The sequence below is a fragment of the Grampus griseus genome (genome assembly GCF_964374135.1).
Source record: "Grampus griseus genome assembly, chromosome: 2".
In the NCBI taxonomy this organism is placed as follows: Eukaryota; Metazoa; Chordata; class Mammalia; order Artiodactyla; family Delphinidae; genus Grampus; species Grampus griseus.
In genome coordinates this window covers 61126048-61143146 of record NC_139018.1, presented here as the reverse complement: position 1 = coordinate 61143146, position 17099 = coordinate 61126048, and the positions used below count along the sequence as shown (strand labels likewise).

At 36.4% G+C, this 17099-nt stretch overlaps 1 protein-coding gene across 1 annotated transcript in view; it reads left to right on the top strand.

Moving 5' to 3' along the window:
- TTC6 (tetratricopeptide repeat domain 6) overlaps window positions 1-17099 on the top strand; it is a gene marked incomplete at both ends in the record, with an annotated part of 196312 nt that overhangs the window by 57074 nt on the left and 122139 nt on the right. Inside the window, 5 exons of the mRNA XM_082649376.1 lie at window positions 4207-4275; window positions 5763-5881; window positions 7299-7395; window positions 9273-9482; window positions 15054-15187. Of these exons, the coding sequence (XP_082505502.1) occupies window positions 4207-4275; window positions 5763-5881; window positions 7299-7395; window positions 9273-9482; window positions 15054-15187 (629 nt within the window). The remainder of the gene's footprint in view (window positions 1-4206; window positions 4276-5762; window positions 5882-7298; window positions 7396-9272; window positions 9483-15053; window positions 15188-17099) is intronic.

The window sequence follows — 17099 nt, the reverse complement described above, 5'->3', positions numbered from 1 at the left end:
TCAATTGATTTTCTTTTTTCCACCCAGTATATGGTCTAATTAATATATTTCTAGTTACTTTTAACTCAGAAATAGGTTGAATTTTATTGATGATTTTTGTAAGCAATTATTGAAAGGATCATATGAATTTCCATGTTAATCTGTTACTCTCATAAATTGGCAATGAGTTATCCATCCATTCTGGGGAAAAATTTCCTTTGTCAAGATGCATTGTTTCTAAATATGCTGATTAGTTAGATTTGCAAATATTTTAATTGGGGATTTTTGCATTTATGTTTACAAGTGATGTAAGCTGTAGGTTTCTTTATTAAGATGTTTTTATCCATTTTTGACATTTTTATGTTACCTACATTAATATGTGGAGAAATATCTTTTTTTAATCATGATATATTTCAATTGTAGAACACATACTCTTCACTCAGATTTTTCAAAATTTATTTCTTTTTTTTACCATATTCACTTCAGATTGTTTAAATAAATAGAAAATTACAAGTAAAGTAGAGGCCCCCTTCCTTTGTACCTCTTTCCAGTAATTCTCTTCCACCTCAGATGTGAACAATATCCTGAATTTGGTGTTCATTGTTGTCATGTTTTTATACTTTAATGATGTATTTATAAAGCTAAAAGGTGGTGAAGAATTTTTTGTAGGATTTCACATTTAAAATTAGCTGTTTAGTTTTTATATTTGTAAAAAGTGTAGTCTCTGGAGCCAGATAGTCTTTGTTTGAAATATCTAACTATACTAGTGAATTTTTCTGCTTCTGTTTTCAGTTCTTTTAGTTTTTGTTTTATGCCCTTTGTAGCTTTGTCATCAGTGCATACTATATGTCTTCTGAGGCACTTGACTCTTTTTTTTTATTATGCAGTGAGCCGATTTTTCCTTCTAATACTTCATGTTTTGGAGTCTGCCTTGTCTGATGTTAATATAGCCATGCCAGTTTTCTTATGCTAGTGTTTGCATGTTATATTTTCCTTCATCCTTTTACTTTTAACCTATTTGTGTCTTTATACTTAAAGTAGGTTTCCCATAGCAATCATATAGTAGGATCTTGTTTTTTTCTGCAGTGTGACAATCTTTGTCTTTTAATTGGAGTGGTTAGCACCATTTACATGCAAGTATTGATATGGTTGGGTTTGTATTTATATCTTGCTATTTGCTTTCTATTTGTCACATTTGTTCTTTGCCCCCTTTTTCCTCTCTACCTGCCTTCTTTTGATTAATTTTTAGCATTTCATACTATTTCATACTGTTAGCTTATTTACCTTTTTGTTTTATTGTTTTAGTGAGTGCTATGGGGTTTACAATATGCATATTTTAACTTATCCCAGTAAATCATATATAGTATAAGAAACTTATAGCCGTATACTTCTTTTTCCCTTCTTCTGTTATTGTGATCTCATTTGTGTATACTTCATATCTATACAAATTATAAATCTCAAAATATATCATTTTTAATTTAAACAGTCTGTTATATTTTCAAAAACTTCAAAAAGGGAAAAAGTCTTTTTTATTTACCCACTTTTAAAATCATTTTATCATTTATTTTCATTGTGTGCATTCAAGTTTTACTCCTTCTGCTTGAAGAATTTCCTTTAACATTTTTTGTAGGGCAAGTTTGATGGCAATAAATTTTTCACCTCGTGTTCGCTACAAAAGTATTTCACCTTCAGTTTTAAAAGATATTTTTTCTGGATATGGTATTCTATGTGGACAGTTGTTTTCTTTCAGTACAGGTACTCTAAATATGTTGCTTTATTGTCTTCTGTCTTGCACTGTTCTGACACGAAACCTGCAGTATTAATTTGTGGTAATTAGTTGCCAGTAATTCTTTATGTCTTTGTACTTATTGTTTCTCTGGATGCTACTAAGATTTTTTCCTGTATTACTGTTGTTTTTTTCTTTTCATTTTGATTATAATGTGCTTGGTGCAGTGTTCTTTGTGTGTTTTTGCTTGTGGTTCATGGAGCTTTTTGCACCAGGGGTTTATAGTTGTTATCAAATTTAGAAAAATGTTGGCTATTTTTTGTACAAATATTTTCTGCTCTCTTCACACCCTCCTTTCTGTGACTCTAATTCAATATATGTCAGTTTGACTGTTAATTTTGTTTCAATTTTTATTTCTCTAGGTGATTTATTTTGTATGGTTTCTATTGCTATGTCTTTAAATGATCTTTTCTTCTGCAGTGTTTTCTCTGATATTTATGCCACTCAGTGAAATTTTTATTTCACATAGTGGACATTTTATCTGGACATTCCATTTGATTCTGTTTTTTATCTTACATTTGCTCCTCATTATGTTTACATCTTTGAAATTTATAATATTTATGTTAGAAGTTTCAAGATCCTTATTTCTTAATTCCAATGTCTCTGCTATTTCTGGGTCCTTTTCTGTTTTTTTCTTCTGGTTATGTGTTACATACTCATGCCTCTTCATATGACTAGTAACTTTGATTAGGTGCTGAACATTGCGAATTTTACATTGTAGAGTACTGGATTTTGTTGTCTTCCTTTACAAAGGGTCAGAGTTTGTTCTGTTAGGCAGTTAAGCTACTTGAAGATCAGCTTGATCTTTTTAAGTATTATTTTAAAGTATTGTCAATGTCCAGAGAAGCTATTACTCTAGGACTAATGTATGATCCATCTGAGGTTTGTAATGAATGTATTGGGTTGGCCAAAAAGTTCATTCGGTTTTTTCCATAAGCTCTTATGGAAAAACCCAAACAAACTTCTTGGCCAACCCAATACCATGTATTAAGAATGTCTGGTGGGAGATCTAATGACTCCTAGCACTGTGTGAGCTCTGGGAATTGTGGCTTCGGCTCTTTGGTAATTGCTTTTTTTCCCCCGGCAGTTTTTCTTTGTCTGACCTCATGGGTTTTACCATTGTACAAGCAGATTGGTGTTCAGCCAAAGACTCAAGGATTCTATGCAGATTTCTGGAGCTCTTTCTCTATGCAGCTCCCTCCTCCCCATAATGTGCCCTACAAATTCTACCCTCTTTGTCTTTTCCTTACTCTAATTTCTGTCTCTTTAACTCAGTGAGATACCTGTGCTCTGTGTGATTTCTCTCTCCTTGTGCTGTGGTCTGGAAACTGTGTAAGGCAGAAATCTGGGGTGATTTAGCTCTTAGCCTTTTTTTGTTTCCATTCTCTTAGTCATTATAGTCTTGCACTGCCTGTTGTCCAACCCTAAAAGAGTTGTCCTTATATTTTGTCTAGTTTTATTGTTATTTTTGACAAGTGAGCAGAAGTAGAAGCTAGTAACCTCAGTTGAATCTTTTTAATTAAGCAAAGTTAGAAAAGCAGTATTTTAAAGTACAAGGAATGCTTATATTTTGCTACTGACATTACTAAAAGGCTAGAGGAGAAAGGGACCTTGAAAAGTCATGAGCATCCATTTTAAGGATGATAAAACTGAGGTAAAGGGAAGCAAGATAACTTGCCTGTTGCTGTCTGGTCTGTGACATTACAATTTGGGCAGGAGCTGGGTCTCTCTATTCCTGTTCATTGTTGGACACTGTAGTGCACTATCTTTTTACCACTGCAACTGAGTTGAGGATATATCATAGCAATTAGCATTAGTAATGATAAAAATGACACTAACAGTTCTACCCATTAACATTTTTAAAAAATATTTATTTGGGTGCGCCGGGTCTAGTTGTGGCATGCAGTTTCTTGCCGCGTGCGGGATCTTCGTTTTGGTGTGTGGCATCTTTAGTTGTGGCATGTGGGCTCCTTTAGTTGTGGCATGCAGGCTTTTAGTTGTGGCATGTGGGATCTAGTTCCCTGACCAGGGATCGAACCCAGGCCCCCTGCACTGGGAGCACGGAGTCTTAACCACTGGACCACCAGGGAAGTCCCCTCCATTAACATTTAAAGTATATTTATATTCCTTCTCGCTCTTGGGTAGATTAAATTTTACTTTAGATTTTATCTTTCTTGCGCAGCCATTTAAAAGCAGTATTTTGTGGTATCTGATTTAATATTACCTAATTTTCTTATTAAATCTGATGATATATCTATAGAGCCCAGTAATTTAAAAAGCCTTAAAATTGGAACAATAGGCACAATATTTTTATTGTATCTTTTGTTCTATATTTCTCATTTACTGCATCATGTTGACTAGCATTTTACTGCATTGAAGAATATGTCTCAGTGATTTTTAAAATTGACATTATTTTAATTGTTTTCTTTTTCTCCTTCAAGGATATTTCTTTAATGGGAAAAGTGTACTGGCCAAAAACACTGCAAGGGCAAGCAGAGCAAGGACTGCAGGTAAGTATTAAGGAACCTCAAATGGTAAAGTCTTTAATAAAAAATCCTCCTTGCCTATATTGAAGTAATAGTCTGCTTCTGTTGCTTGAATGTTTATCTAGAGAGTTAAAAAGATTCTCCTCTGACTTATTTTAGAGGCGTGTTTAACTGTAAGCACATCTAATCTAATACCACATTGAGAGTCTTGGCTACTGTGGCTCACCATTGCTGCCTATCATAGACCTTCGGAGCTAAGGCCCAAAACTCATTTCAGAAGGAAAAGATTTTAACAATTCTTCTCGTCTAAAGACATTTAGATCTAGAAGGTAGCTGGAGAATTAATTAAAAATTATTAGCTTCTAAGAAAGCATCACCTTATTCTTTATTTACCTAGAAGAATTGTGAAAAGCAATTGACAAGGGGCATATTTTGTAGAGAAATATGGACACTTGGTGACAGAAGTTTGTTTCAGAAATAGAACTTCCTTTTCATCCATCATTGGCAAAATACTTATGGGATTCAAAGCAATCTGGAACACATTGCTTGTGAATGGGAAGTGCCTCCCTGTGCGTAGAAATCCACATTTACATAAAACAAATGATGGCACGATGATCCTTCTTTTACAAAGGATTTGTAAAATGGTATCATTAAATAACAAGCTCCTTTATTTCCTGAAAATATGATTCCACACACATAAAAATTCAGATCACAATTCAGTTTTAGGATAATATATCATGTTTAGAAAATGTATTGAATCTTTTCTTTTCACAAAAATCATGGATCCTGTAATGTTAGAGTTGCTACAAATGGTTGACTACGAGAGTTTGAGATGCTTCTGGGTTGAGATCATGTATTTTTCTCCTCTGTATTCTCATCATCTGTCTCAAGACCCAGGATATATGGTACAATATGTGGATAAATCAATTTTGAAGCCTTACCACATATGCTATGGGCTTAAAACTGATATCTAGGGTAGCTGCCTCTAGGTGACACCATTTACAGGTAGATATCAAAACCTCTGAACTGTAAGTTTCTAATAGGTATAGTAAACTGATAATACAAGATCAGTTAGGTTCAGAAAAATAGAAATCTTCATTACTAGGATAAACTTGACTTAATACCATTCACTGAATATTCATATGAAGTATTAAGAAAAGATTATTCCATTTTGAAGGAAACTATGAAAAGGCCAATTATCAGATACCTAGCTTATACATCATCTTGATTATTTAGAATAAACATTTAAGCAAAAATATTAATTGCTTTGTAATTCTGTAGGAACCATACCCTCAGCTTTGACATTTACAAGCAATTACTGGACCTCTTCTGGTCACTGGCTTTTTAAGAGGAAGCTTCCCACTTCCGTACATGTATAATACTTTTTAAGCTGATACCTGGCCATGGTAAAAAAGCTCCTCTGTGGTATCTTTAATTCCAAACACATTTTTTGGGTACCTGCTCTGTGCCAGAGAACAGAACTCTATCTGTTCATTGTACCTATCCCTTAGATGCTTCCTGGACTGAGATTGGTCTGTGCAGCACTGGCCAGCAAGCACCCATCTGGAGAGGGCCTGCTCTTTCTAAGTGGTACCAGGCACCCTACCGTTACAGCATGGCAGCCTCAGCTGTGAGCATCTCAGTGCCACAGGCCAGAATGCTCTTAGTTCTTTGATGTAATTTATTTTCTTTTAAAAAAGAAAAACATTCTTTTTAAAAAAAAAAAACATTTAAAAACATGTTTTTCTTTTAAAAAACAAAAACATTCTTTTTTTAAAAAAAAAAACATTTAAAAACATTCTTAATACAATATCTTTCCAAGTACCCACCATTTTAAATCTAATTGTTTTTGAATCACCATGGAGAATGATTTCCTCTCATACTTACCAAAAAAATCAAGAAATTCATTCATTCCTTTTCCTGTGATGTGGTGAGCATTGTTTTAGACATGGTTGATACAAAGATAGAAAATACAGCTCTTGCACTTGAGGAACTCATTGTATAGAGTAGGCCAGTATATAAAGAGACAAAGTACAATACTGTTTAATAAATATTCTAAATAGAGACTAATTACATAGTAGAGAAAAAATGTATATAATTTCCTTTCATTCATTCACAAATAATTGCACAAGTTCTACAATGTTCTAAGTGCTTGAGGTATAAAAGACAGGTGAGACACAATTTCTTTCTTAAGAAATTCTCAAACTTGAAGCTTTTGAAGTACTCAAAATTTTTGGTCTCAGGATGGCTTTAAACCCTTAAAAAATATTTTAAGGACCCAAAGGAGTTTTTGTTTGTGTGGATTCAATCAACCAATATTTACCATACTAGAAACTGAAACTGAGAAAAACAGAAATTATTTATTCATTCATTTAAAATAATAACCAGCCTGTTACGCATTAACATAAAACATATTTTTAGGAAAAGATAATGTGCAAAACAAAACAATTCAGTGAGAAGAGTAGGATTGTCTCACACTTTTTGCAAATGTCTTTAATATCTGGTTTAATAGAGAGCTAGATTCTCATATCTGCTTTTGCGTTCAATCTGTTGTATGTGTTCTTTTGGTTGAAGTATATTAAGTAAGTCTAGTCTGATACAGATTAGAAGGGGCTCATTTTAATAACCTTTTTTTTACATAGTTATGTTTAATAACCTTTTTTTTACATAGTTTAATATGTATTAGAAGGGGCTCATTTTAATAACCTTTTTTTTACATAGTTTAATAACCTTTTTTTTACATAGTTATGGATGGTCGTCTTTGTTAATACACCAAAACTCCACAAGTGATAGTTTCTTAAAGATTAGTTGCAGTGGAGAATCTGAAACCAGATAAATGAACTTATTGTGTATCATTACTTTAAAATTAATTGATCTACCTTGCTCCTTGAACAGACCTTTAACACCCTGCATGATTTTGTACCTCATGTGTTAATTACTTGAAAAGTATTGACTCACTGTTTTACTCCTCAGTACTTTTTCATCATCAGTGTAAATGTCAACACAGTGAAAAAGGAAAATAAGCCTTAATATTGTTATGAAAATAGTTCTGACATTGTAGATTCCCTGAAAGGGCCTAAACTGTCAGGAGTCTGTGGAGCACATTTTGAGAACCAGTCGTCTACTGTGTGGGCTAAAAAAAGGGTAAGAGAGTACAATTTGGATTCAGGTTGTTTAGGTTCAAACACTGTCCTGCTACTTAGTCTCAGTATGACCTTGGGCAGGTTACTTAACTAAGCCTCAGTTTCTTCATCCATAAAATGGGATTACAGAGAGTTCCTCTACTTCATGGAGTAGTGGTGAAGATTAAAATTAAATGAGATAATGCTCATATATGTTGACAATTATAGTGATGATTACTTAGATGAATGTAATATAGTGTGATATATGCTAAAATAGAGCAGGCCACAGGGTAGTGATAAGATCACTAATGGCTTTCTGGGTAGGCAAGGCTGGCAGAGTTCTGAGAGGGTCAGTTGAAGCTGGAGGATTACCCTTTCCCTCTCAAGTTTTTGAAGGGTGGAACCTTCATCTATTCAGTCTCCCCAGCTAGACCCTGGTAGAGTGTGTTGAGGAAGCCAGGAGCAGACGGGGTCAAAAGAAAGGGAGTGATGAACAGTTCCAAAAGCTATGGAACATAAAATGAATGAGTTTGTCATAGGTAGACAGTATAGGCTCATAACACATGTTACCCTTGTGTAGCTATTCTGCCATTTTATGGAAGGACTTTTTTTAACCCCTTTTTTACCAATGAGGAAAATGAGACTAAAAAGGGTTTAAAGTAACTTGACCAAGATTACACATCTATTGATAAGACACATCCAGGATTTGTATTAAGTCCTGTCTAGTTACAAAGCTCTTACTCTTTCCCCAGCACCATTGAGTAGCTTTATAAAAACACGAGCTCTAGATTAAAGTTATGTTTTACAAAAGTATATTTCTTGGTTTAGCCATGCTTTCCTACATAATAAAGAAACTTAAATAGTATTTGGAACTACTATATGCCATCTTTACCCTTTATTTTACTTATTAGCAAATGAGTGTGCCAGAGAGCAAAGTGATACAATTGCATTTTCAAGTCATTCTATAAAATTCAGATTCTGTGTAAATCAGACTGGTTTTCTCATCTCTTAATTTAAGGCAGTGCTCATAATCCCAAATAATCTTGGTTTAAAATTGGGTAATACCCAAAATATGTCTATAAAGATACTTTCTTAAAGGCTTGGTGAGATGCACATTAAGTCAGTGAGACTTTTTTTTTTTTTTTTTTTTTTTGCGGTACGCGGGCCTCTCACTCTTGTGAGATGCTCCTCTCCCATTGCTGAGCACAGGCTCTGGATGCGCAGCCTCAGTGGCCATGGCTCATGGGCCCAGCTGCTCCGCGGCATGTGGGATCTTCCCGGACCGGGGCACGAACCCGTGTCCCCTGCATCGGCAGGCGGACTCTCAACCACTGTGCCACCAGGGAAGCCCGTCAGTGAGACCTTTTTAAGAAACACAAAACAGGTGTAGGAGTGATATTTTGTGAGAATTTTTCATTAGGGCTTGGCACAGAGCTGGGGTGTCTGGGTGGTCTTCTTGGGGCCTCTGTGTCAGCTCTTCTCTGAGGGACTGAAGTCATGCTTCTGGAAGAGCATTTGGCTAGCAGGCATCTCATTGCTTAGGACCAAAGAACCTCAGGTTGGGCAGAGGTCATATATTTCAGTGGGCCTTGATTCTGTGTGAGTGTGGGTGAGAATCAGGGTAAGATTGGAGTCTTGTTATTTCCTTAGAGTTGTTGCATAATACAGGGGGGTAGCAGTATTTTCTGAGACAAGGGCCAAGGAAAATAATTTGCCATGCTTCATGTTTTTCTTAAGTCAATTTGAGTTTCTTTTTCTAAATCTTCACTTACTACCTCCGCTTAATTTCAGTCACGCATTTTCATAGTCATTTGTTGTCAGATAGAAAACATTGCATAACTTAAAACTTTGGAAGGACCAATAAAAAGAGCGTATTTGTACATTTACATTTCCCAACAGAATGTGCTTGAGAAGCTTCCTGAAGCTGTATCAAGTACTTTCCAGATTGAACAAGAGGACGTATCGGAACGGGGAGTCTCAGATGCAGAAAGCATATTATTTAAGCCTCAGGAAACTTTGGAAGTTCAGTCAGCAGATGAATCAAGTACACCTTTGGAAGGTGAACAGCCCACTGGTGATTCAAAGACAACCAAGCGGCTGTCTCTAAAGGTAAAACACTACTTATGTTGGAAACAGAGTTATGAGAGATGAGGATGTGTAGGTGTGAAAATATGGCCCAGAAAGGGCCAAGGCCTGTGGGAGGGTTCACCCTGAAAAAAGGGCTTTATATGTGAAAGCTGCTCATTTGGGAAAAGGGGACTTCTGTTTTCTCAGAGCTTTTAGTCTCAAACCTAATTGCAACTCTGGGGAGAGAATAAAGATTTTTAAGGAGTGAGGGAACCTCAGGGCTTTCAGAAATTGACCAAGACTCTTCCTGTTACCATCTTGAGAGAGTCAGGAACCTGTAGCCCAGGGACCTGGACTGGGTGAACTTTGTAGCCTTTGCCCCATTTAGGTTTATCCTACTCCCTGAGCTTTTTCGTACTGTGAGAATTTTATTTTATTTATAATTTTATTCCACTTTATTTATGCATAATTTTCATAATTTTACCATATTTGTGTATTGCCTTACTATTATTTACTTAGTACATTTCTTTAATTTGAGTCACTTTTTGACTTGAATAAATGAGTTTATTTAAAAATAGATATATTATTATTAGGATTTTTTAAAAAGCCACTTTTTCCTGAACCACAGCTTACTATCTTGGTATTATCTCCAGCAGCCTATTCTGACAGATCTAGATGGATACCCCTTCTTGCATAAACAACTTTTCTAGTCAGTCCCTCTCCTTCTGGGTTTCCCTCTCCCCACCAATGACCATGATCCTACTACTGTGCTTCGCCCAAGTGAACTAGCCATTAACAGTTCTTCAACTTTTGCCCCAAAATCCCAACTCTGAAACCTTAGATTTATCCATGACCTTATTGTTTTCTTGCCTCTCACAAAATAATCAGCCTCCAAGGCCTAGATTCCTCCTAAATATTGTTGCTTATAATTTTTTTCTTCATTTTACAGTTGACCTTATGTCTGGATTAGTACAGTTGCCTCCTGGTTTTTATTCATTTCTCAAGTCCTACTTTCTTAGGTTCATCCTGCATGACACTAGCATACGGATCTTCCTGCAATAATAGATCATAAGGAAGATCCACAAGTAACAGGTGACACCACTGCTGTCGGGGGAAGGGACTTAGGCTGTGATTGGTGAATGACTTCATCAGAAGTCATGCTGTCTTCCTAAAGCTCACATTTGGGGTATGAAGTGAAGCTTGCCAAGGCTGAGTAACCCCACTCATTGCTAACTACTGCAGGTGCAGCCTGTGTGTTAGGCTGACACCTTCTAGGTGTGGAGAACTTAGAAGGCATCTTTTAAAACAATGGCATCTTGAAAGAGTGTTAGGTTTGTGGGCACAGGTAGTGTTTTTATCTGTTCTCCTACCTGAGCATTGGGACTTTGGAAATAAAATGAGGGGCAGATGGTTAGCTACTAAATGTGTCAAAGAAGGAAATGGATTTTCTGGACAGTGATTTAACCACAATGGCCTGTCAGGAATTTGAATCCCTCATTGAAAAAGTCCCATAGTGTTCATTCTTTTGGTTTGCTGTGGCTGATATTAAATATTATTAAGAAATATGCAAAATTATTTCTTTTCGCTAAAAACAGTCATTTCCTAAGGTAACTAGAATTTATTGAGTGCTTACCACGTTTCAGCCACTTTGCTAAGTATTTTACATATGTTATCTTTTTTTCCCCCCTGATAACAGCCCTATTATTACTTTCATTTTATAGTTAAAAAACATGAGTCATGAAGAAGATAACGAATTTGCACAGGTACAACCGTATGGCTAAGTTGTAGAGTCAGGACTTGAACTGAGGCGGTCTAATTCTGGATCCTTCACTCTTTGCCGCTTTGCAGCACTGCCCTTTTATAACAACAATGAACAGGTATCTGGTTAAGTACAAGACTCACAGTGGCAAAAGTGACTATGGATGGAGTGTTCCTCACTTAACTAGGGGGAATGGTTTGATGAGAGAGACTTAGAGAACAGATTAAGAGGATTCTAAACTGAAACCAGAAGTGTTTCAAAAGGAGGAGAAGAGAATGTCTGATAAGACTTTATGGTTTATAGTTGTGGGATATTGTGGGACACATCAGAAATGCCAGAGAAAATAGTGCTGGAAGTTTTCTGACTCATCCCACCAAATCTTCACCTTGGATTTCTTTTATTTGTGGTAACATCTCAAGATCAGTCATTATCCGTGAGTTTTACCCTGTTTGGACATTTGAGGCCATAACGTTAGTCTCTAGCATCTCTGGCACAGGAATGAGGAACAGTATACTCCAGCAAGCCAGGACAGACTGGGGGGACAAGAAAACTTCTTCTGACATCACTCAGAGAAGTGTCACAGAGGTGTGATAAAGGAGAAATGCAGGACTTTCACTGCTCAGATACATGCCAGACAGTCTCATTCAGCAAAAAAAGTAGAGAATTTAATCAGTTGTTACTTTATTGACCATTTCTATCCTTAGAAGCTCATTAGTATGATAAAGGTTATTAGGTCTCTGGTCTAAGTCATGACCAACAAAAGGAGAAATTAGATAATAGCGACTCTGTGAAGAAATGACTGACAGAAGAACTGATGAGAGGATTGTTGAGCATTTTAGGAGGGAAAAAGTCTGTAAAAAAAATATATAGCTAGCACATGTCCTGAGATTCTAAGTAGAAGGAAGTTTCAGAGATGTGGGATACCCCCCCAACCCTGCAAATTTTCATGAAACAATTTTGAGTGATCTATTGCATTCAGAGTTTTAAAAGTATACAGAAGATGAAAGAAGAAACACATATCCATAGATAAACATAAAAGTGGCATGTGGCTATAACAATTATATCAGGAGAGCTAAGATCCAAAATGGGTTGAGGCCTGTGAATAATGCTCAGAATAAGAAAGTATTTTTTGGTGTTAGTTTTGGAGCAAAGAGAGAAAAAAGGAAGGATAACCCTGTCATTATGGATGAATAGTGTGATGACAACGGATGACAGAATGGTCTTAATTTATTTTTGGAGAAAGGTTGAGGTTTTAAATAAACAGAACTATGACAAAGAGAAAGGGAAGCTGATAAAATGGTACTTTGCTTCTCTTAAATCTGACAAGGAGGATGATCCTTAGTTTAGAAAGAAGAGAAAAGAATTGAAAAAAGAAACTTGAAGCCCGAGATTGGTAAAAGATTTTAAGAGTTAACTTAGATATCTGATCCTGTTGGCTCAGATAGATAGGTTTAAGCCTGCTGTGCCCCTGTCAGCAGCGGCTTTGAGGAGCTGCTGCCATGGGAGAGGTGCTAGGAGCCTGGAGACTGGCAACTGCAAATCTGAGTTGGCTTTTTTTTTTTTTTTTGCGATACGCAGGCCTCTCACCGTTGTGGCCTCTCCCGTTGCGGAGCACAGGCTCCGGACGCGCAGGCCCAGCGGCCATGGCTCACGGGCCCAGCCGCTCCGCGGCATGTGGGATCTTCCCGGACCGGGGCACGAGCCCACGTCCCCTGCATCGGCAGGCAGACTCTCAACCACTGCGCCACCAGGGAAGCCCTGCAAATCTGAGTTTTATTTTTTCTTGTAAGAGTAAGAGTTATGGTTTCTGTAATGTGTGCACTGACCTTGGACAAAACTCTGGAATGATTAAATGAATCATTAAAATAATTGTGTTTGAACCCTTATAAAAGGAAGGAGTAATCACCTGGAGCCAGCATGGGTTCCCTAAGGGCAAGCCATGGAAGACCAACCTTATTATTTATTTACTTTTTTGAGAATTACTAGAACGAACATAAGAAGAGTGTCAGACCTGGGGGTCAACACATGAGTATCATGGGGAAGAGCCTGGCATACCAGAAAACTTAATAAATATTAGTTATTGTTATTATCTTTTGAATTTCAGCAATCCATTTATGAAAGCCTCCTGATGACAGTTTTGTAGACAAGACTACAATCGGGTGAACTGCCAGGGGGATTTATAACTAGTTATGCAAAGGACAATTAGTCATGAAAGTCCCTAGTGGACTGTTATAGGGCTGTGTCCAATTCAGCTTATTTTCTGATAATTTGGTTGAGAATATGGAAGATTTACTGATTGGATTTGCAGGTAATGTCCAAAATGTGACTGGTAAGATTTGCTTGGTCAGACCTCAGATGAAATTTAATTGGGATAAATGTATGTATGGTTCTTTCTTTGGTTCCACAAACTAAGTGCACAGATATGGGATGGCATGACTTAGAGCAAATGTGGACAAGACTTCACGGTTTTAAGTTATAATTTAGGTTTGTGATAGGAAGATATGTGCAATCATAATTTGCATTGATTGATGATTACCATAAAAGAGGATCATCTTTCTCCTGGTGGATCTGATCACATCACACCTCAAATATTGTGTTCAGATCTGGGTGTCCAACCCCAGGAGAGACACTGACAAATTGGAGACTGGAAGAGAGTGCTCAGGATGACAAGAGTATTTCAAAACCATGTCATGTAAGGTAGAGTTGAAAGGACTGGGGATGCTTATGTGGGGGAAAAGAACGCCCAGGGGAGTCAACTGTATTCGAATATTTGTCTGTCAAATGGAAGAGAACCAGATCATTCCTGTATGATCCTGATGTTTGAATTGAGACTGGTGGATGAAAGTTGTTAGGCTCAGTAATAAACAAACAAAAATTCTAACAACTGGAAAGATTTCAAAGAGAAAGTGGCTACCTTTGGATTTATCCAGGTCCTCTGTTTCTGATCATGTTCAAGTCGGGATGGATGGCCTTTGGTGGAGATAATATAGAGGAAATTCAGACATGAACTGGATGGTGAGACGGAATACTCATACTCTGAGCTTTCCTTATTCATCATCACTTCCTTACCGAAGACATTGCAATAGCTCTCTGCTTACAGCTGCATCGAGCCCAAACCCTCTACCTAATTTAGAAGAACCTCCCTTTATCTGGCCTCCTTCTGTTTGCTCAGTCATTCTCTGCTTTCCCCAAGGAACACCTCCCTGCTTTCTTCCTTAAATCTAGTCTCAAAAAAGGACAGAGCAACCCACAGAGAAAAATATCTTTGGATGAACTATTGCCATGAATTCTGCAAATTTCCTAAGGAATCTAGGAAAACAATACTCCTAATACCTATAATGATTAAAAGACAATTATTTAAGAGACAAAAATGCATTTGGTTTTTCCCAAGCAGTGGAAATAGAAAACAGTAAAGCTGTAAGAGGCATAAATTGGTAAACATTGTTCAAAATAGTTCTATAAAGCATTAAAGGTCATTTTGGCTTGTGCTTGCAACCAGCAGTTGTGCCAAACTTTAAGTAGCTAAAGGTAAGTTCTATTAGAAATACCAATCAAGGATAGTAGATTTATGGAGGGAAAAAAATCTTATATTTTTCTTTAATAGTTTTAAGGCAGTAAATAGAATATTATGAATAAATATGGTACTAATATTTTTATTGCTATGAAGGTGTATATGGTAGAATTTAGGAAAAAATTTAGAAGAACATATCAACTCCACCTTTAGGATTTATATTCTGTTATAAAATACACATAGAAATTAGGAGTTTAAAAATACCATGCACCGTTAAATAGAGAGAAAGATCTAACGCTTGGCTACAGCTTTCCTTAATGGCGCATTTTATGTTTTTTCCAAGGTGAAATCATCAGAATTGTTGCAAATCAAAGGAAAAGAAGTTAAGCGAAGGCGGAAAAGTAAATTAGGAATTACAGAACAGAGACAAAGAAAGGTTTCCAAGCCCCTGTGTGATCAAAACCTACCTAAAAAAATGTAATTTCCTTAACTTTACAAATTTAAGTGTCTGAAGAGAAGTTATTCAGTAGTAGCATTGATACCTGAAAGTGTGTTTTTAAAGGAAAACTAAATGTTTCAGGAATTCGTGTCTGAGATCCAACTTAAACCTTCTCACAGGAAGAGTTGGTGGCAGATAGTACAGTTAGGGATATGTATGTTGTACTCCATACTTTTTTTTTTTTTCTGGCCACGCCACGTGGCACGTGGGATCTTAGTTTCCTGACTGGGGATGGAACCCACGCCCCCTGCATTGGAAGTGTGGAGTCTTAACCACTGGACCCCCAGGGAAGTCCTCCACACTTCTTTCTACTCTTTTCTTTTTTTTTTTTGACCAATATACTTAGTTTAATGACATAGCAATAGCTAGAATAAAAATATTAACATGTTAGATTTGATATTTTTGGTCACTGAAGTGCCTGATTTGGATTAACTGCTCATTATATTCGTTAATTTTGTTATGATAAAATAAAAGGCAACCCAGCACAAAATGTCCATAGGCCAGTCGATTTGGAAATTTAGACGGCCTTATTTTTCTCTGCTATCATTTCATGTTTCATTCCCATCCCCCACATATTTTCAATAGGGTTTCTTTTTACACAGGGGTGCAACCATAATTCTGAATAATACTGTGTAAATGCAGTTTAGGTTTATGGTCTATCTTTTGCCAGTCATCTTGTTGAAACTTATTTTCTCCTTATTTTTCCACTAGGTTTTTATGGGTTGGTTTATTCTAGATTCTTCTTCATTTAACTCTTTATGGGGGCTTCAAGAAGCTTTAATTATTAGCTTTTGTTGTTGCTTAGGGCACTGAAAAGTGTGCAGGACATGGAAGGCAACCTTTTTATGGCCAGCCTAAACTTTGTAAATGGATATGACTCACAATTTAGTAGCTGAGAGTAGACTCATGGGAAAAGAATGCCAAAGTTTATGAAAGAGTCAAATTGGCATTTAAGTGACCCTGTACATGCCATTGCTTATCTGCATTGCTTTAAGCTCATTTAGTTAGCAAGATTATGTATTAAAACAAATAGTGACAGCAGACAACAAGTATTTTACCTTCAATAAATAGTTACTGTCAGATTATCAATGAAGCAGAAACTTCTTGATTTTTTTTCCCTAAAAAACCTTGCATTTAGTGCATTAGGCAAAGTAGTGTGGCCACACACAGAGAGATTCTTTTCTTTTTTATGTCTTAGTGTTTCAAAGAATGACAAATAGTCCTGTTTAAGGAGAGTGTGCTATAAAAACACACAGCCTTTCTTAAGCATGCCAAAAATATTTGTAGATCTTCTTGATATATATAGTACTGTGTTAATTCATTTACTGTGTTAATTCATTAAAACTGAAATCAGAAATCACCATTATAAAGAAATAAGAATGAGGTGCAGAGGAATAAAAATCTGATATTTAAAAAGTTTATATGATAAAAGAGAATTTTGGAAAATCTTTTATTCACTTCTCCTTTTTCTTAATCAATTTTTAACCTAGCTTTTCTCACCAGTGACTAGCTTCCAAATTAAATTGTTTCCTTAGGAATTCAGCCATCCCTTGAAAACACAGTGTTATTTAGCTCAACCAAGGGAGATTCACTTGCAGATCTATATTATTAGAGTATGATGGGAACATAGGAATTCAGATTGGTTCTGATGCTTTTTTAAGGAAAAAAGAAAATCTGTAGTGTAATCTCAAGAACATTCCACTAGCCAGGACCTGTCCCAGATAGAATGAAGATGTAGGTGAGCTTGACATCAGAACTCACCTTTTTCTCTCCTCTTTTTCTTCCCAGTCCGTTCTTAGGAACCCTGAGTGCCTGGGGTCTTTGGCTTCCTGGAGACCCATTTTCACTCCCCGAGTTATGTCTCTTTGTCTCAGACATTTTCAAACGCTT